The sequence below is a fragment of the Mixophyes fleayi genome, chromosome 1 (genome assembly GCF_038048845.1).
Source record: "Mixophyes fleayi isolate aMixFle1 chromosome 1, aMixFle1.hap1, whole genome shotgun sequence".
NCBI lineage: Eukaryota > Metazoa > Chordata > Amphibia > Anura > Limnodynastidae > Mixophyes > Mixophyes fleayi.
In genome coordinates, this window is record NC_134402.1 from 170836998 (window position 1) to 170856517 (window position 19520).

At 39.0% G+C, this 19520-nt stretch overlaps 1 protein-coding gene across 2 annotated transcripts in view; it reads left to right on the plus strand.

Moving 5' to 3' along the window:
• The window catches only part of IDUA (alpha-L-iduronidase), a 117927-nt gene that overhangs the window by 75691 nt on the left and 22716 nt on the right, over nt 1–19520 (plus strand). Inside the window, exons 3-6 of one of the 2 annotated variants that reach the window (XM_075203906.1) lie at nt 4104–4186; nt 5474–5581; nt 16813–16908; nt 18240–18442. In XM_075203906.1, coding sequence (XP_075060007.1) covers nt 4104–4186; nt 5474–5581; nt 16813–16908; nt 18240–18442 — 490 coding nt within the window. The remainder of the gene's footprint in view (nt 1–4103; nt 4187–5473; nt 5582–16812; nt 16909–18239; nt 18443–19520) is intronic. The other variant, XM_075203914.1, reaches the window with a different exon arrangement.

A 19520-nucleotide genomic window follows, 5' to 3' on the forward strand; every position in this document is an offset into this window, starting at 1 on the left:
GGCATAGTTATTTCCCCATTATTCCCAAGTTTGTAAAAAATAAAAAAAAAGTAAAAAAAAATAAAAAAATTAAAAAAAAAAAAAAATATATAATAATTATAACCAAATTTGCAAAACCAATCCAGCATTATAAGTCCATTGGTACTGCAATATTACCAAGTTCACACATTCAGCAGTAAAAGTCCAGTGGTACTGCAATATTACAAAGTTTACACATTCTGCAGTATCTTGTGCTACATATAATGGAGAGCAAAAATTTGGAGGATAAAGTAGGGAAAGATCAAGACCCACTTCCTCCTAATGCTGAAGCTGCTGCCACTAGTCATGACATAGACGATGAAATGCCATCAACGTCGTCTGGCAAGCACGATGCCCAATCTCCTAGTACAGGGCATGTAAAATCCAAAAAGCCCAAGTTCTCAAAAAACAGCAAAAAAAGAAACTTAAAATCATCTGAGGAGAAACGTAAAGTTGGCAATATGCCAATTACGACAAGTAGTGGCAAGGAACGGCTTAGGCCCTGTCCCGTGTTCATGACTAGTGGTCCAACTTCACCCAAGGATCAAAGCCCTCCTCCCCCCTTATTGGTGCGAATCAAACAAGTTGATGGTTTTCTTATTATATATATTGTGGTGACCCACTCCTCTACGCAGTCCAGGTACATTTATTGGTGCGATTCATAAAAGTTCAGGGTTTTTAAGATATTGTGGTGACCCACTCCTCTACGCAGTCCAGGTACATTTATTGGTGCGAATCAAACAAGTTGATGGTTTTCTTATTATATATATTGTGGTGACCCACTCCTCTACGCAGTCCAGGTACATTTATTGGTGCGATTCATAAAAGTTCAGGGTTTTTAATATATTGTGGTGACCCACTCCTCTACGCAGTCCAGGTACATTTATTGGTGCGAATCAAACCAGTTGATGGTTTTCTTATTATATATATTGTGGTGACCCACTCCTCTACGCAGTCCAGGTACATTTATTGGTGCGATTCATAAAAGTTCAGGGTTTTTAATATATTGTGGTGACCCACTCCTCTACGCAGTCCAGGTACATTTATTGGTGCGAATCAAACAAGTTGATGGTTTTCTTATTATATATATTGTGGTGACCCACTCCTCTACGCAGTCCAGGTACATTTATTGGTGCGATTCATAAAAGTTCAGGGTTTTTAAGATATTGTGGTGACCCACTCCTCTACGCAGTCCAGGTACATTTATTGGTGCGAATCAAACAAGTTGATGGTTTTCTTATTATATATATTGTGGTGACCCACTCCTCTACGCAGTCCAGGTACATTTATTGGTGCGATTCATAAAAGTTCAGGGTTTTTAATATATTGTGGTGACCCACTCCTCTACGCAGTCCAGGTACATTTATTGGTGCGAATCAAACCAGTTGATGGTTTTCTTATTATATATATTGTGGTGACCCACTCCTCTACGCAGTCCAGGTACATTTATTGGTGCGAATCAAACAAGTTGATGGTTTTCTTATTATATATATTGTGGTGACCCACTCCTCTACGCAGTCCAGGTACATTTATTGGTGCGATTCATAAAAGTTCAGGGTTTTTAAGATATTGTGGTGACCCACTCCTCTACGCAGTCCAGGTACATTTATTGGTGCGAATCAAACAAGTTGATGGTTTTCTTATTATATATATTGTGGTGACCCACTCCTCTACGCAGTCCAGGTACATTTATTGGTGCGATTCATAAAAGTTCAGGGTTTTTAATATATTGTGGTGACCCACTCCTCTACGCAGTCCAGGTACATTTATTGGTGCGAATCAAACCAGTTGATGGTTTTCTTATTATATATATTGTGGTGACCCACTCCTCTACGCAGTCCAGGTACATTTATTGGTGCGATTCATAAAAGTTCAGGGTTTTTAATATATTGTGGTGACCCACTCCTCTACGCAGTCCAGGTACAATTATTGGTGCGAATCATAAAAGTTCAGGGTTTTTAATATATATTGTGGTGACCCACTCCTCTACGCAGTCCAGGTACATTTATTGGTGCGAATCAAACCAGTTGATGGTTTTCTTATTATATATATTGTGGTGACCCACTCCTCTACGCAGTCCAGGTACATTTATTGGTGCGATTCATAAAAGTTCAGGGTTTTTAATATATTGTGGTGACCCACTCCTCTACGCAGTCCAGGTACATTTATTGGTGCGAATCAAACAAGTTGATGGTTTTCTTATTATATATATTGTGGTGACCCACTCCTCTACGCAGTCCAGGTACATTTATTGGTGCGATTCATAAAAGTTCAGGGTTTTTAAGATATTGTGGTGACCCACTCCTCTACGCAGTCCAGGTACATTTATTGGTGCGAATCAAACAAGTTGATGGTTTTCTTATTATATATATTGTGGTGACCCACTCCTCTACGCAGTCCAGGTACATTTATTGGTGCGATTCATAAAAGTTCAGGGTTTTTAATATATTGTGGTGACCCACTCCTCTACGCAGTCCAGGTACATTTATTGGTGCGAATCAAACCAGTTGATGGTTTTCTTATTATATATATTGTGGTGACCCACTCCTCTACGCAGTCCAGGTACATTTATTGGTGCGATTCATAAAAGTTCAGGGTTTTTAATATATTGTGGTGACCCACTCCTCTACGCAGTCCAGGTACAATTATTGGTGCGAATCATAAAAGTTCAGGGTTTTTAATATATATTGTGGTGACCCACTCCTCTACGCAGTCCAGAAAGATACCTTGTTGCAACGTTTTGGACTAATAACTATATTGTGAGGTGTTCAGAATACACTGTAAATTAGTGGAAATGCTTGTTATTGAATGTTATTGAGGTTAATAATAGCCTAGGAGTGAAAATAAGCCCAAAAACTTGATTTTTAAACTTTTTATGTTTTTTTCAAAAAAAATCCGAATCCAATACCTTAAATCCGAACCGAGACCTTTCGTCAAGTGTTTTGCGAGACAAATCCGAACCTCAAAAATAACGAAAATCCGGATCCAAAACACAAAACACGAGACCTCAAAAGTCGCCGGTGCACATCCCTAGTTACAATGTGCATGTCCGTAATGACACCATGTGCTCTAACAAGGAGACATGGAAAACATGGGTCTCTGAGGACCAGGGGCCTGATTCATTAAGGATCTTAAATGAAGAGGATCCTTATTTCAGTCTCCTGGACAAAACCATGTTACAAGGGAAGGGGTGCAAATGAGTGTTCTGTTTTACACATAAGTTAAATACTGACTGTTTTTTCATGTAACACACAAATACTTGATAGCTTATTTGTACACTGAAATTTAAAGTTGATATGTGTGTGTTACATGAAAAAACAGTCAGTATTTAACTTCTGTGTAAAACAGAACACTCATATGCACCCCTTGCATTTGACATGGTTTTGTCCAGGAGACTGAAATAAGGATCCTCTTCATTTAAGATCCTTAATGAATCAGGCCCCAGGTTTGGGAAACACTGGCATAAAGCATAATCCACTGTCTGTGACACTGGAGATATTTATTTATAATTTACTACAAAAAAAATGATGATAATTTATTGTTGAACTTTGTTTTCCCCATTTCCAATTTTGAAAAACATCAAAGCAGGAAAGTGCTTATTTGTACAACTAAGCATTTTCCATTATATCTTTTTTTTTCATCTGCATCTGATCCTTGAACAGCTAACTCACTAAACATTTATTTTTTACCCACTGACTTCTTTTCACAATACCAAGAAGCATAACGATCTTATTACTGTTAACCTTGTTCCACTCCTGGTAATCTATTGCTGCTTGTATTTACTAATTTCACAGAACAATCTGCAGTCTCTTCATGTTGAATTTTCCAGGCTGTTTCCTTTCCTTTTCCTCCATGCATTCCTTCTCCATTTCTTCTACAAACTACATATACCCTGATGCTTCTGGCAGTAACCTGTTTACCCACGTTCTACCCTCAGCTTCCCAGATTGCCTTTTACATTATGAACTTTTATCTATATCACAGATTGTCATACAAGCAACATAATACACACTTTGTTATCCAGATACATACCCTAACACATAATTGTTCATGTAATTTGATGTCTATGATTATTTTATTCTTCAGAGTTGATAATGGAATACCGCAGTATAACTTCACAAAACTGGATGAACTAATGGATCTTCTGATGGAGAATAGCTTGGTGCCAGGTGAGAGAACAAAATGACTGAACAGATATTGTATCTTATTTATATAAATGTTTGCTTGCTGGCCTTTCAAATGTTTTATAGCACATATGTTCTAAAAACACATCTGACACCTAAAAAACAAAATGTAGAAAATTGTAAACATGTATAGTAAACCAGTTCAGAATCAGTTGCATTGTTATCTTTTAACTTATAAGGCACGGACCTGGTGTATTGTACTGTGTAACTCAACTCTCATGATACTTGAACTACCAAGTGAATGCAAGGGTTGAGGCAATAGGCAAGACAAAGGTGGAGGTTAGAGGACCACAGATAAAATAGGGGGCTGAGGACCACTGGCGAAATAAGAGGGGGACAGTGGGGCCACATATGACACAGAAGGGATTGAGTGAGGGGGGGGGGGGGGGGGAGATACTAAGGAAAAGATTGACATAGATAAACCGAAGGAAAAAAATAAAAAATGAGCGCTATATAGACAGAAAACAGATGGAACAGATGACTGGAATCAAGCTTAGAGGGTATAGAAAACACAGGTAAGAGGGTAAGGGGGAAGGAATGTAACCAAGACATAATTGGTGTGGCTGTAGGGACCCTACATTTCTACTTTTTGCTGATTTCTTTCATTTTGGAGTGTGTTTCTGGAAATAATTAAGATAAAAACAGATGAAAGTTTGATAAAAATGAATGGATCAAGATATATGGAAACATATTAATAAAAAAATTAATTTAAATTGGTGATGCCCTGGTGTGTTTAGGTGATGACTGCTAAGCTGGCAGGATCCCTCCTCTTTTCCTAGTTCATCTTAGGGCAGGTGTTGTATTTTCAGTTCAGTGCTCTTCGGTTTGTGTTATCAGTGTCCAAGGGTGACTCCTCGGTCCATGGTACAGTGCGTCTTCTTTATGAATCAGGTTCTGCTATTTGAAAATAGTGGTGCCATTTAAATAATTGAAACGTTTGATGATATTCCCAAAGAAAAAACATACCTGTTTTGCTACTAATCTGCAGGTTCCACCCCCCCCCCCCCCCCCCCACTGAGGAAAAACTGCAGTTTAGCAATAAAACGTGTTTGAAATATCTTCTTGGTTTTAATACAGTTATATACTAAACATGTTTGATGTCTTTCTGTAAAAAAGGTGATATATATTAAAATGTATATATTGGGCTCCATATTATTCCAGTGGGAATGACTATGAATGTGTTTAAGCTTAGTTGTAGGGCCTGAGTTTTTTGATGTTTGATAACCTAAAACAGTCCCTACAACAAACCACAACTTGCCTTTCATTTTACAGGCTTTGAATTGATGGGAAGTCCATCTGGATATTTTACCACTTTTGAAGATAAAATACAAGTTACTGAATGGAGTCGTCTGATTTTCCTAACAGCGAAACGGTATATCGGTGTGTTGCTCGTTATTTGATTTCAAGAATCATTTCATACATTTAGTTAAATTTTGATTGTAATGGGTGGTTTTGTTTTTTGCACAACAACCTGGGAAAAAAACGCAGCATTCAAGATAACAAAATGACTCTTCTCAAAATATATATATTCTAAACATATAGGGACTTGGTTGGTGTTGGATGTTTATTTTGCAAGAAGTTCATTTTTGAAGACGATGATGACTATCAGCAACACTATCTAAACAACTGATGTGGATGTGTTGTATCTAATTATTTTTTTATATTTGTTTTGCTTTTATTAATAATACATTATTCTCTCTTGTATTGGACTGCATTATCCTATTTGTACAGAACATAATAATGTATTAAAATGTATTTTTATTTCATTATTAGGTTATGTACAAATAAGTATATGCCACTTCTGCATTTATGAATAATACATATGCCTAATGCTGCATATCTCACTCTTCTGTCAGGAGTACATACTTCCAATTGTACCTGGGTGTGTGTACTACTAGTTTTTAGTTGTTCGCATTACCAACTGTTTGCCTCTCCTTACAGATGTATATGCACTTTTTCTTGCATTGTCTTGTTCTTATCCTATCAAATGCTCCTCGTAGGGTAATATATAAATCTGCTGAACAGAACACACAGAAATATAAAACTACTGTGCAAAATACATTTAGCTGAGAAAGAAGATAGATGGCAGAGTTTAAATGGATATATTAATCATTAATACGGCATGTCTAGCACTATTTCAGATAGAAAGGTACTTTAGTGCCTCTGTTTACTCTAATCTTATTTCTCTTTCTCCAAACCATGGACACATTCTCAGGTATCCCTTGCTGATGCCTTTTCACCATATTTGTACCTGTGGGGTTCCTTAACCTGGGCCCAATAAATATCAGTTCCACAGAGCCTGAACATTTCTCAGTCCTAATCTGGAGATCTTGATCTCGAGTCAGTGGAAAGATGAACCCGCACAATTTGAATGGCACACTGAAATATTTTGTAGATTTTTTTCAGCTTGTAATGGCACAAAGATACCGCCTTCCCTGCCAGCACTCCTGACAGCGATCAATACCCAAATCTACTTTGAAAATAATAAAAAGAGAAGTATTTCAAATACATGTTTAAGCCATCGACCACTTTCAAGGTAATGGGATGATCAATAAGAGTACCAACATTGGGTCACATGGCACTTTTATATTTATGTATTTTTAAATTTAAGAGCAAAACTTACCAAAACTACCCATTAACCATTTGCCATGTAAAGGGCCAACAAACCATGGGGCAGCTACAGGCATCCCATGAGTACCTTTTCCAACAATAAATAGCTTCCATTTATAATGTTAGGTGGATAGTAAAATGGTAACCGTAACATTATGGTCAGTAAAACAGTTTTTGGTGTCTGTCCTCACTATTTGTTTTGATCTAGATGTTTTTGAATTTGGGGCAAATAAAACCGCCCCTTCTCTATAGCAGAATAAGGCACCAAGTAACCACCGCTGACGATCATTATTCAGACACTGTATATGTCGGCACTTAACCTGCCGACATGAAAATGTAGACAGGCTAAATGCAGACACTTTCATTGTGTAGACAGGTAGACAATGCCGTCAGAGTGATTGGCGACATTCACAATGCAGACATTAAAAGACCAATGCCTCCGGATCACCTATCACACTGACGATATTGTCCATCTGTCTACACAATGCAAGTGTCGGCATTTAGCCTGTCTACATTTTCATGTCGGCAGGTTAAGTGCCGACATTTACAGTATCGTAATTATGTACCTTACCCGTAGCCACGGAGAAAATTATTGGTTATTTAAGTAATAAAACCCATACATTTGTTGAAACTTGGGGACTCTAGTTTTTATATAACCTCTGTATAATCTATGTATTTAAAATTAGAAAAGAAAAATTAAAAACAAAACAATTTTTTTTCAGCGTGATTGTGAGTAATATGTCACAGTTGCTAATTTTAAGCAGATTTAATGTAGTACATTATGCAAATTTTACATCAAGTTTTGCTACATTTTTATTTACATTTCCAAGTTTACCCTCAAACATGTATTTGCTCATAGGTGTTTAATACAGGGGACTGCAAATAAAAGACATAATCTATCTTTCCTCTCTGTACAGGCTGTGAGCCAAATTATAGGTTTCCAACTCTTTTCCCTTTGTAGCTACTCCCACAATTATTTAGCTGCCTGTAGCTACGGAGCGTTGTTTGGATTAACTGGAATATACATTTGGAGAAGTTTGGGACAAAAACCAGGGGTCCTTGGCGGATAGGTGAGGGAATGGAGTAATTTTGTGAAGGTGGATGGGTTTAACAGCTATGTGTTTTGAAAAAGCATAATATGATAGATGGGGAAATAACATAATAAAATAGAAAATATGTAATGAAACGATTAAGAATTGGAGTTTTTCGGGGAAACGGTGAATTGGTGTAGAAGTGTGGTGGGTAAAAGTAGGTAGTGGGTGTGCGGTTTAGGTTAGAAGAGATGATACTTTGTATTAAGATTGAAGGAGCGAAGAGAAAGAAGAAAAGAACGATGACCGAAAAAGGAAGAGGAGTGGATGTGGGAAAAGAAAAAAGAAAGGAAAAAAAAGAAGGAAAAGAAAGGGTTGGTGCATGAGATTGGATGGAGAGTGAAATAAAGTAGGGGCTGATCTAATGACAGTTTAGGAGAATTTTTTATAAGTCAGGCTTGGCTAACCTGTGGCACTCCAGGTATTGTGAAACTACAAGCCCCAGCATTCTTTGCCATTATATAGCAGCTTATTGCTGGAAGGGTATGCTTGGGCTTGGACAAGCCTGGTCTAAGTAGATACGTTTGGTAGTTAAAAAGGAAGGTGCAATATGAAGGGCAGTTGAATGAGGTAGATACAGGATATGATAGTGGGTGTAGGAGTAGGTGGACCATGGTTGGAAGGACAGAGAGAATGTATAGCTGGGAAAAAATATATATTTGAGAATATTACAAAGTGGACAGTGCAAATTAATAATCTAGTGAATTAAATAAAGGAATTTAAGATGTGAAAGTAATTTTGGAGTGAGAACCAGAAAATTTGACAGCTTGGGTTGCTTTTCATCTGTTAAAATGAGATCATAGATATGTGACCCCCCCTCCCACTGTTGTAGTGAAAAACAGCACACTTTAGTCAGAATAGAACTGGGCACAAAACAAAAAGCGTATCCCCGCTCTACGACGCTAACAACCCAATGCTGACAATCACTAGAGATCCCTTCAGTTGAAACTTTGACACCTCAGTGGTCCATTATACCAAAAGAGTAAAATAATAAAGGACACACACATTTTTCAGATGAAGTTTAATTAAATGAAAGCCTCCCCCAAACCCCAATTCATGATTTTATTTAAAACAACAATCAAACAAACCAACTTTTCTAGTTATCTGTCATAGTCCAAAGGAGGGAAAAAAAGAACATTTCCCATTATTAAAGTCCCACCAGTTCACTGTGAATGGTAAACTCTAAATGATTAAAGCTGTATTAATTAGGAGTAACAACAGCTCCACTTTTACAGAGTAGGGCAGAACAAAGATTTAATTATGTGGAGTTATATCATTATAAGGAGATGGTATATTTTCAGAGCAACTCCTTGATGTGAGGAGAAGCGTACAGCCATTGGCACTTTGCAAAAGGACTTGATCTTAACATGAGCACAAAGCGGGGGGAAAAGGATGGTCCTATACTTTTAATGAGACAATACACTTCACTTTTTAAAAAAAACAAAGGCAGCATGTGCCCCCCCCCCCCCCCTCAGACTAAAACCAACCCAACCAGCACCAGACAGCCAAAGCTAATTTCCAATTAAAGGGAGACCACAAGTGTCTGGTCCCTGTGCTATTGTCAAATCCACCCCTAGGCTTATTGGTGCTGGTGGGGAGGTGCAAAACAGCAGCCCTCTCTCAAAGAGGCTACCAGCACTGCACTGAAACTTTAATGCTTTTCCCAACACCTACCCATTCCATCCAAAGAGTAAAAAATAAATATAAGCACACAATTTCTAAAAAAAAAAATTAATTAAAATTTAATAAAAAAAAATTCACCACTTTTTATTATATAACATAAAATTGTCTTATGTCTGATTTCTTGATCTATCCTATTTTAAATAAAAAAAATCCTCATAAAAATATGAGTCACCCATGCACTAAGGAATTCTGCTAAACGAGCAAATCCTGGAATTCCTGGGAACTCCCCTTTACTGCTAGCCAAGTACAAGTGTTTCCACACTGGCCACTTGTGACTGACTGATGGTAAAGGGAAGTCACGGTTAATCTAGCCTTTACTCATTTGGCAGCAGTCATTCTTAGTGAGTGACAAGGACTTTTTCTATGGGAGATTTTCTTGGGGATTGGGTTCCCTCCAATTGCCTTTGATGGACCAAGACAAAAGAAAAGAAGATTTTTTTTCATACATATATATTTAAGAAATTGGTGAATAAAAGTTTTAGGGAGTATTTTAATTGATCTTTATTTGAAAATTGTGTTCCTTTATTTTTGAACCACACACCTGACCTCACCTGGAGACATCTACCCCTGTAAACCCCAACAACTGCATCCAATTAATGACTCTCCTGAATCCTAACAAGAGTGTATATTTTGTGGTTTACAAAGATATAGTCTGACATAATAGATCCCAATGAGAACTGGGTTGGTGTTACTGCATGAAGCAAGATATGAGAAATTATAGTACTGACAATATAGATTATTGTTCAGACTTCATCCGAGTAATTACTGTATGAAGCAGTCTGTGCACAGATAAGGTGCAAAAAAGTGAGAATCTCTTAGAGTTAAATCTGGGCACAAACTAGACCATGTTCTTTGTAAAAGTAGGTGCTGACAAGAAGCACAGCAAATTGAAACCTAAAGATTGGGTCATTCTTATCCTTGTGAACGTCAGTACATTTCCATACCCAAAATATGCCACCCTTATCATAAATATTTGTATTATGACTATGAAAGCGTTTCATAATGTCTTGTCAGTGCAAATATTCTGATATTATGCAGCCTGGAATCTGTTGTCGATGTTTGCCTTGTTTCACTGTCTATGCCTAAGGCTAAATGTCATTGCCACCTGCTCACTATGTGTACTGTCTTTAACCTTTTGGTCAAAACAAGCCATCTATCCGATAGCCAGCTTTCTTAATCACATCCTTTGTTCTACAAACAGTTGCTTCTTCTGTGTCCTTGTTCATTCCAGTTGACTTAATATATCGCGGTATGTTGGCAAGGATATGGAATGTTTATATACTCACAATATAAATTGACACTGTGGTACAGTCTGTCTCTATTTAATACACTATGTTTATATTTTCTAGATGTGTTAATAAAAGAAATTAAGCAAAGTTCATTTTCCAGTCAAATAGAAATACATGTGCCTCAGTGGCTAATGCTGGATTCTTTCTGCTGTACCTAGGGCTTACAGTGCTAATATGTTATCAGTGTAGCTAGGACTTGGTGGAAAAGCAGGCACCTTCTCTTAACCCCCTTATCACCCCTATTTCTCTGTGATCCCCAATACTAATAACTTCATCAACATACTTTACAGCCTCAGTGTCTGGCATCATATGCAGCCTCAAATTACTGGTATTACACAGTTCTATGCACAGTAGAGAGGGTCACTGACCCCCGTGTTTTTGTTTTTGTTTTGGATCTGGATTACCTTTGTGTTTTGGTTTTGGCAAAACCGCCCTTGCGGTTTCACACTGGGGAATATGGGACACCCCAAAGCACTTGTAGTACAAAATATTGTATAGATACTGCTGCTAAATATGACTTTTTGCAGCCAAAAAAATTGTTTCACACTGGGGAATATGGGACACCCCAAATCACTTGTGCAAAATATTGAAAAAAAAGCCTCCTCTATCCTCCTCTCTTCCTGCTCTAACAATTGCTAATAGAATTGGTATCAGAATTGCAATAATAATACAAAGCATAAGGTGTACAATTATTGCTCTGTCCCTGCTCAAATACAGCCTGTGACCTAACCCTGCTCTCTCCCTCTGTCAAATGGCGATGGATTGCTGTGGAGGCTTGTATTTATGCATTTCAAATATCGCGAGAACCGAGCCCCGACATCCGACGACGTATTGATGACGTTTTGCCTCGATTTCGATTCTGAAAGGGCGGGAGAGTACCTCGGATAGGCAAAGTTCGGGCGTGTTCGGATCCCGGGGAACCGAGCCCGCCTATCTTTAATGCACAGTAAATGATGTGCACCCAATCCCATTATAAAGTATTATAGAGTCCTTGTAACTACTATATAATATATGTGAGCATCACATATTATAGTCCAGTTAATTTACCCAGTACTCCAGTATACAGCACATTGTCAAGCCTTCAGTGTACAGTAAAGCTTCTATGCTTCAGTACAGATTAAAACTCCCTTACCTATATTATATAACACAGCTTACATGCCCCCAATATAAACTGCAGCTGCATGACCCCAGTATACAGCACATTCCCCTTACTGATGAATCGTACAAATCCATTTTCACAATATAGATATTGTCCCAGTTTAAAGCTGGACACTCATGCACCAATATAGACATCTATGTGGCCCAAAAAATGGGCATGCTTGAAAAGGCAGTTGTCTACTCTAGTCCTGTACCGGTTATCAGAAATGTGCATTGACGGTTCACTATGTGGACCCAACTGCTCTTCCAAAACATTGAATACACAGGTCAATTTAATTTAGCCACCTAATGTATGTTGAATACTGATGGTGCGCTCAGAGCCCAGACTTGTCTGCTCCGTTCAATGGGCCCAAGTTATGGACAGCAGTAGAACTCTGTGGTTCAGCCCTAAAAGTATTCTCTTAAAAGTAGACATGGGCGTGCTCGGTTCCCCGTGATCCGAATTCAACCGAATGCAGCCTATCCGAGTACCGAGCCGAGCACGCTCGGTACTCTCCCGCCCGTTCGGATTTGAAATCGAGGCAAAACGTCATCGTGACGTATTCGTTTTTCTGAGCTCGGTTCTCGCGAGATTTGAAAAGCATAAATACCAGCCTTCACAGCAATCCATCGCCATTTGACAGAGGGAGAGAGCAGGGTTAGGTCATACGCAGGGACAGAGCAGTAATTGGACACATTATTGTTTCTATTCAATACCATTATAATCTTAATACCAGTTGTTACAGCAGTAAGATCAGAAGAGAGGAGTGTTTTTGTTCAGTTTCTGGCACTCCCATTGCATTTGGGGTGTCCCCCATTCTTTTGCAGAAATTTTTCTGGCTGTCAGAAGTCATATTTGTCAGCAGTATCTAAAACAATTTGTAGCACTACAAGTGCTTTGGGCTCTGAATGGATTCAAAGCAGTCAACATATGAGCAGAATGATCAACCAGGTTCTGTCACCAGTCCTGATGATGGTAGTGTTCCCAGTACATCATCTGGGAAAGGCGATGTCAAACTACACAGTCTTTTGAAATCAGTCAGAAAAAAACACACCCAATTTTTTTTTACCGTGTTGAAGCGAAAAAGTGTAACCGAGGAAAGGTTAAGTGCCGATAAAAAAAATAAAAATTGCCAACATGCCATTCTACACACGCAGTGGCAAAGAGAGAATGAGGCCTTCACCTTTCTCTATTAGTGGCAGATCCAAAAATGTTACCGAGCCTACAAGTGGTGCACAACTACTGTTGCGCGTCAAAGCCGAGCTGCAAGATAACAGTAAGGCATTAGAGGATAATGTTTGCTCTGAATCACAAATGACACCAATCCCTGTGGAGAGTCCATCCAACAGTGGGATGTCTAATCGTGAGCATTCTGTTAGTGTACATATAAGGAAAGGGCCCTTTCAGCAGTTCTGCTGATGTGTGCCTGAACAGCCCGAGTGTAGCCGGTAATACACAAATTGAGGATGCCACTATGGAAATAGAAGAGGATGAGGGGGAGATTTCTGTAGGCAACGAGGGCGCTAATGAGGATGTTGATGAGGATGAGGTTGTTTGTGTAAGTCCTGCATCAGTGGCAACAGTTCTGGCACGTGACAAGAAAAAGGCCATTGTCATTCCAGGCCATAAAACAAAAAAATCCACTACTGCTGTGTGGAATTTTTTCTACCCCAATCCAGACAACAACTGTATAGCCATTTGTAGTGTATGTCAAGCCACAGTCAGTCGAGGGAGGGACCTTAACCATCTTGGAACCTCGTCTATGTTACGCCATTTAACGAGAGTTCATGGCAAAGTGTTGGGAAAAGCTGAAAGTTCTTCCAAACAAATTACAAGCACTCCATCATCAGCTAGGAACCTCCGCTCACCGACATCCCGATGACTACAAAATACACCCACCACACCATCCTCATCAAAATCCTCAGTAGCGCTCGGAGTTAGCCCGGCATCCCACTTATTAAGGCTGATGACTCCTGCACTATTATTGATTCCTCTGAAGAAAGCGTTAGTCCCACTGCTGCTGCTGTTGCTGCTCCTGGGGGTGAATCATCATCCCAGAGGAAGGCCAAGAAAAAGAGCAGTCCTACATTTCAGCAATTAACTGTGAAACAATCATTTGCTAGGGGAAGCAAATATGACAGCAGTCACCCAGTCGCCAAGCGAATCACAGACGCCATGGCTGCCATGTTAGTGTTAGATCTGCGTCCAATATCCACAATAAAGGCAGCTGGTTTTTCACAGTTAATTGAGGTTTTGTGTCCGCGTTACAGAATTCCATCGCGACACCATTTTTCCCGTAAAGCTATTCCACAACTCTACCAAAAAGTGTGTACAAATGTAGAGATTGCGCTGAAAAATGCCATTCTGCCCACTGTCCACTTAACAACAAATATGTGGACAAGTGGAAGTGGTTAAACCAAAGACTATATGACTGTGACAGCCCACTGGGTTGGTCATTCACCTTCACCAGCAGGAACAGCAGCAGCATGTACACCACTACGTACGTGCACCACCCTGTACATGCTGCAGAGGATGGAGGAACAGCGCAAAGCCATCCAAACGTATTGCACAGGCCATGACATTAGGAAAGTAGGGGGCATGTATTTCACTCTTGCACAGTGGGGAATCCTTTCAGTGCTGTGCAAGGTGCTGAAACCATTTGAAGTTGTGACGTGTGAGGTGAGTGCAGACTCTGCTAGTTTGAGCCAAGTCATTCCTTTAATTAGACTATTGGAAAAGCAGCTTGAGAAAATGAAGGAGGAGCTGAAAGCAAGCAATTCAGCAAAGTATGTTGGCCTTGTCGATCAAGCCGTCGGGATGTCGGTGAGCGGAGGGTCTTAGCTGATGATGGAGTGCTTGTAATTTTTTTGGGAAGAACTTTCAGCTTTTCCCAACACTTTGCCATGAACTCTCGTTAAATGGCGTAACATAGACGAGGTTCCAAGATGGTTAAGGTCCCTCCCTCGACTGACTTTGGCTTGACATACACTACAAATGGCTATACAATTGCTGTCTGGATTTGGGTAGAAATAATTCCACGCATAAGAAGTGGATCTTTTTGTTTTATGCCCAGGCATGACAATGGCCTTTTTCTTGTCACGTGCCAGAACTGCTGCCACTGGTGCAGGACTTACACTAACAACCTCATCCTCATCAACATCCTCATTAGCGCCCTCGTCGCCTACACAAATCTCCCTCTCATCCTCTTCTAATTCCAAAGTGGCATCCTCAATTTGTGTATCACCGGCTAAACTCGGGCTATTAATGCACACATCAGCAGAATGCTCACGATTAGACATCCCACATTGACTCTCCACAGGGATTGGTGTCATTTCTGAATCAGAGCAAACATTCTCCTGTAATGCCTCACTGTTATCTTGCAGCTCTGCTTTGACGCGTAACAGTAGTTGTGCACCAATTGTAGGCTCGGTAACTTTTTGGGATCTGCCACTAATGGCCAAAGGTGAAGGCCTCATTCTCTCTTTGCCACTGCGTGTGTAGAATGGCATGTTGGCAATTTTTTTTTTATCGGCACTTAACTTTTGCTCAGTAACACTTATTTTTCGCTTCAACACAGTAAAAAAAAAAATTGTTTTGGCTTTTTGGACTGATTTTGAAACACTGTGTAGTTTGACATCGCCTTGCCCAGATGACGTACTGGGAACACGAACTTCAGGACTGGTGACAGAACCTGGTTGCTTATTCTGATCATATGTGGACTGCTTTGAATCCATTCTGAGCCCAAAGCACTGTGAAGTGCTATAAATTATTTGGTAAGATACTACTGACAGATAGTAATTTTGACAGCCAGAAATATTTATGCACAATTATGGGGACACCCCAAAAGCACTGGGGAGTGCTAAAAATTATTTGGTAGATACTGCTGACAGATAGTAATTTTGACAGCCAGAAATATTTAGGCAAAATAATGTGGGACACCCAAAAAGCACTTTGAGTGCCAAATATTGGAAAAAAACCAAATCTCCTCTATCCTCTCTTCTATAGCGATTTTTGTTAGCACAATTGGATTCAGAATATTGTATTCTCTGTCCCTGCTCTAATCAGCCTGCGACTACACCCTGCTCTCTCCCTCTGTCAAATGGCGATGGATTGCTGTTGAGGCGTGTATTTATAATCTTCAAGTATCGCGAGACCCGAGATCCGACGACGTCACAATGACGTTCGGCGTCGATTTGGACAGAGCTCGGCTGTACTCGGCTCGGTACTCGGATACCCAAAGTTCGGGTGGGTTCGGTTCTCGGGGAACCGAGCCCGCCCATCTCTAATTTCTTTACATATTTAAGTATAAGTGTAGGGTGTAATATACATCCAAAGATGATGGCTGCATTGCCAATATTCATAGATGGAGAGGAAGACAATCTGGTTTGTGTGTCGAATTAATGAAGGCCTACCAGGAATTAAACTGTTTTTTGGATAATTTATTAGCTTTACAATTACATTACTTATCCAAGAAACAGGTGGAGCACTAAATTTGGTTATTTTAGGCCCAAAAACATTGATTTTTAAACAAAATAGCAAAACAAAACAAAACCAAAACAAGCAATGACGGTTTGGCAAAATCAAAACCAAAACACGACGGTAATCCAGATCCAAAACCAAAACACGGGGGTCAGTGAGCATCTCTACTTAAAAGATGATTTTCAAATGTGTTTTTTTTATTTTTTTATTAATATCTTTTTAGAATTAGCACACCAGCTATATTTATATGTCAATATAGCAATTTCAGCAAAGTCTTGTGAATATGTACTTACACTGCATTATTTTGTTTTCCCTTTATAGAAAAGTATGGGTTGCAACACGTCTCAACATGGAATTTTGAAACTTGGAATGAACCAGATCATCATGGTTTTGATAATGTTTCCATGACGGTTACAGGTATTTTGTTCATCCTTGAGTCTATTTTAGCAGGTAGGATGTCAGGAGTAACATCCTACTCTGAAGCAGTAGAATGTGATTGGCCACTTTGACTTGCTCCGCAGATCAACTCTATGGTGATGGGTGATTTGCACTTTGAGTTGTTTGTCTTCATTGTGAACCACTTAGGACACTATCCTGAAGGTGTGCATATTTTCCAATATTCCCAAATATAGCAGGACTTTCAAATAGCGCACCACATAAAGGGTGGGGCTCATCGGAATATAGACATGCCCTCAAACAGTTGTAGGTGATGTTGGATGAATTGAGTGGTTTTAATGAAAGAGTCTATTTTCTTTCGATTTTTGCACCTTTAAATGTTGGAAAGTATGGATGCGTTAATGGGTTTTTGGATGTCTGAATGGTGTTTTAGTGGAAGGTTCTCGGTCCCTCTTTTAACACAACTACAGTGGATTGTCCAAGTAAGACTACACTATGGGGTAAATGTATCATACCCCGGTTTTGTCAACTCCTGCGAGTTCGGCGTCTTCGCAGCTTAAATTTAAAGTGGCACTGCCTTGTAAAATTTAGCTGCGAAGACGCCGAACTCGCGGAAGTTGAGAAAACTGGGCTATGATACATTTACCCCTATGTGTTTTACCTTCATGCTTCATAGAGTATTGAAATGTTTTTAAACTTTTGACTTAGGAAATTTCAGATACAAACATACTCAAAATAAGAGATGTAGAATACAAAAAAAAAGTTGGATGTTTGAGTTTTATTTTATATTGAAGAGCATTACATCACAGATTTATTTGCTTTAACCGGTCTTTATGGTTATAATTCTTTGTGCTCCATACTATGCAGTCTGCATGCTTCTCTGACGAGAATAGAAAACCAGTATATAAACTTCAATTTTATTATGTAATCAAAAGAAAAGAAGTGCTTAAGGAATAAAAAAGGACCTTTTTTAAAGACCTATTATTAGAATCTGGTGTTAAATCACATTTTCATTCCATTAAAGACATTTTTAGGAATAATTTCAGATGTCTCCACTTTTATAGAGTACCACTGTTGCCCACAGGTACGTTTTTATCCAAAGATATAACTAAAAAGCAAGCAATATTTTTACATTTACTTTCCTGAACACAAATAATGAAAACAATGGGTTGTTAGGGTACATTTAGGTTAATTTTGGTTTGGACTTGCATTAGGAACATGCTTGGGTATGGTAATTAAAGCTAATAGACTTTTCCCGTTACAAACAATCATGAAGTAGCTTTTATATGTAACTTACTTTTTGTTCTCTATTTAAAAGATACATTTTTTAGAAACATATTTTATTCATGCAGGTTTTCAGAACTACTATGATGCCTGCTCTGAAGGACTAAAACAAGCAAGTCCGATACTAAAATTTGGGGGGCCAGGAGATTCATTCTGGTCACCGCCAAAGTCCCCTATCTGTTGGGGTCTCCTTAGCCACTGCTTGAATGGGACCAATTTTTTTACTGGTGAGACGGGTGTGAGACTGGACTATATTGCCATACACAAAAAGGTTTGTACAGAATGGTGTGAATTACTAATGAATGTATGTTATGTTTGTGTAGATTGGTTTGTGTTTTGACTTTTTCATACTTGCAGGTGAAGCTATTAAGTTTCAGCATGTGACTAAAACTGTTTAATGTAGTATGTGCTTTATATAGGTTCGTTATTTATCATTACAATTTAATTTGGTATCTGTATTTATTTTTATTTTTGCAGAGCTCAATGTCTTATCTTATAATCTGGGAAAAGAGATATAACAATCTTCTTTTCAATATCTAGACATTCTATTGGCTTCTGAATGTTACAGGGTACTAGAAGGAATTTTACTTAAAGTTTATCTGTGCTCCCTTCAGCAATGTGAGTTACAGTGAGGAAAGAGGCCACAGGAAGGAAGAAATGCTCCAGAGCTTTCCACAGACTATGGGACGCAGTGGTGCACAACATTATTTCATGTGCAAACCACGTGGAGTACATTTGTTACTTTTTGTTTTAGATGGAAGCCTCTTGAAAGCCATAACCTTTTCAACTATAAAACTACTATATCTTGTGTATTAGACTTTTTAAAAGATAGAAAAAGAAAGCAAAAAATGTGTTCTCATAGAATTGTTCTTGCTTTCAGGGTCTCACTAGTTTAGTACTAGCCTCTTCCTCTTTTCCGCATTATACACCAGTGGCGGATCCCGGGTGGGGGGGGCAGTCGTGGAAATTGCCCCAACCTAGCAGGAATGTGCTGCCTGTTGTGGTACACTACGTGCAGGTCTGTGTCGGCAGACAGGTAAGCAGAGAATCCTGTCCGGACGCTCTGATTGTGTTGTAAAGATGATCAGAACGGTAGGGCAGCATACCGTAGAAAGTGCAAGGAAATGCCTTACATTTCCAATCAGGGTGAACATATTGAAAATGGGGTTCTTAAAGAATTAATATATGGGTATTTTAGATATTGGAGATGAATCCTCCATTTCTGAGGGCTGTTGGGGGCATTAATATTTAGGGAGAGGAGTTTCAAACTCATGGTGCTTTCCAGGAACACATGTGGTGTTGCAATTCAAAAAGATGTAGAGGGAGCTAAGCAAATACTGATCCAGATG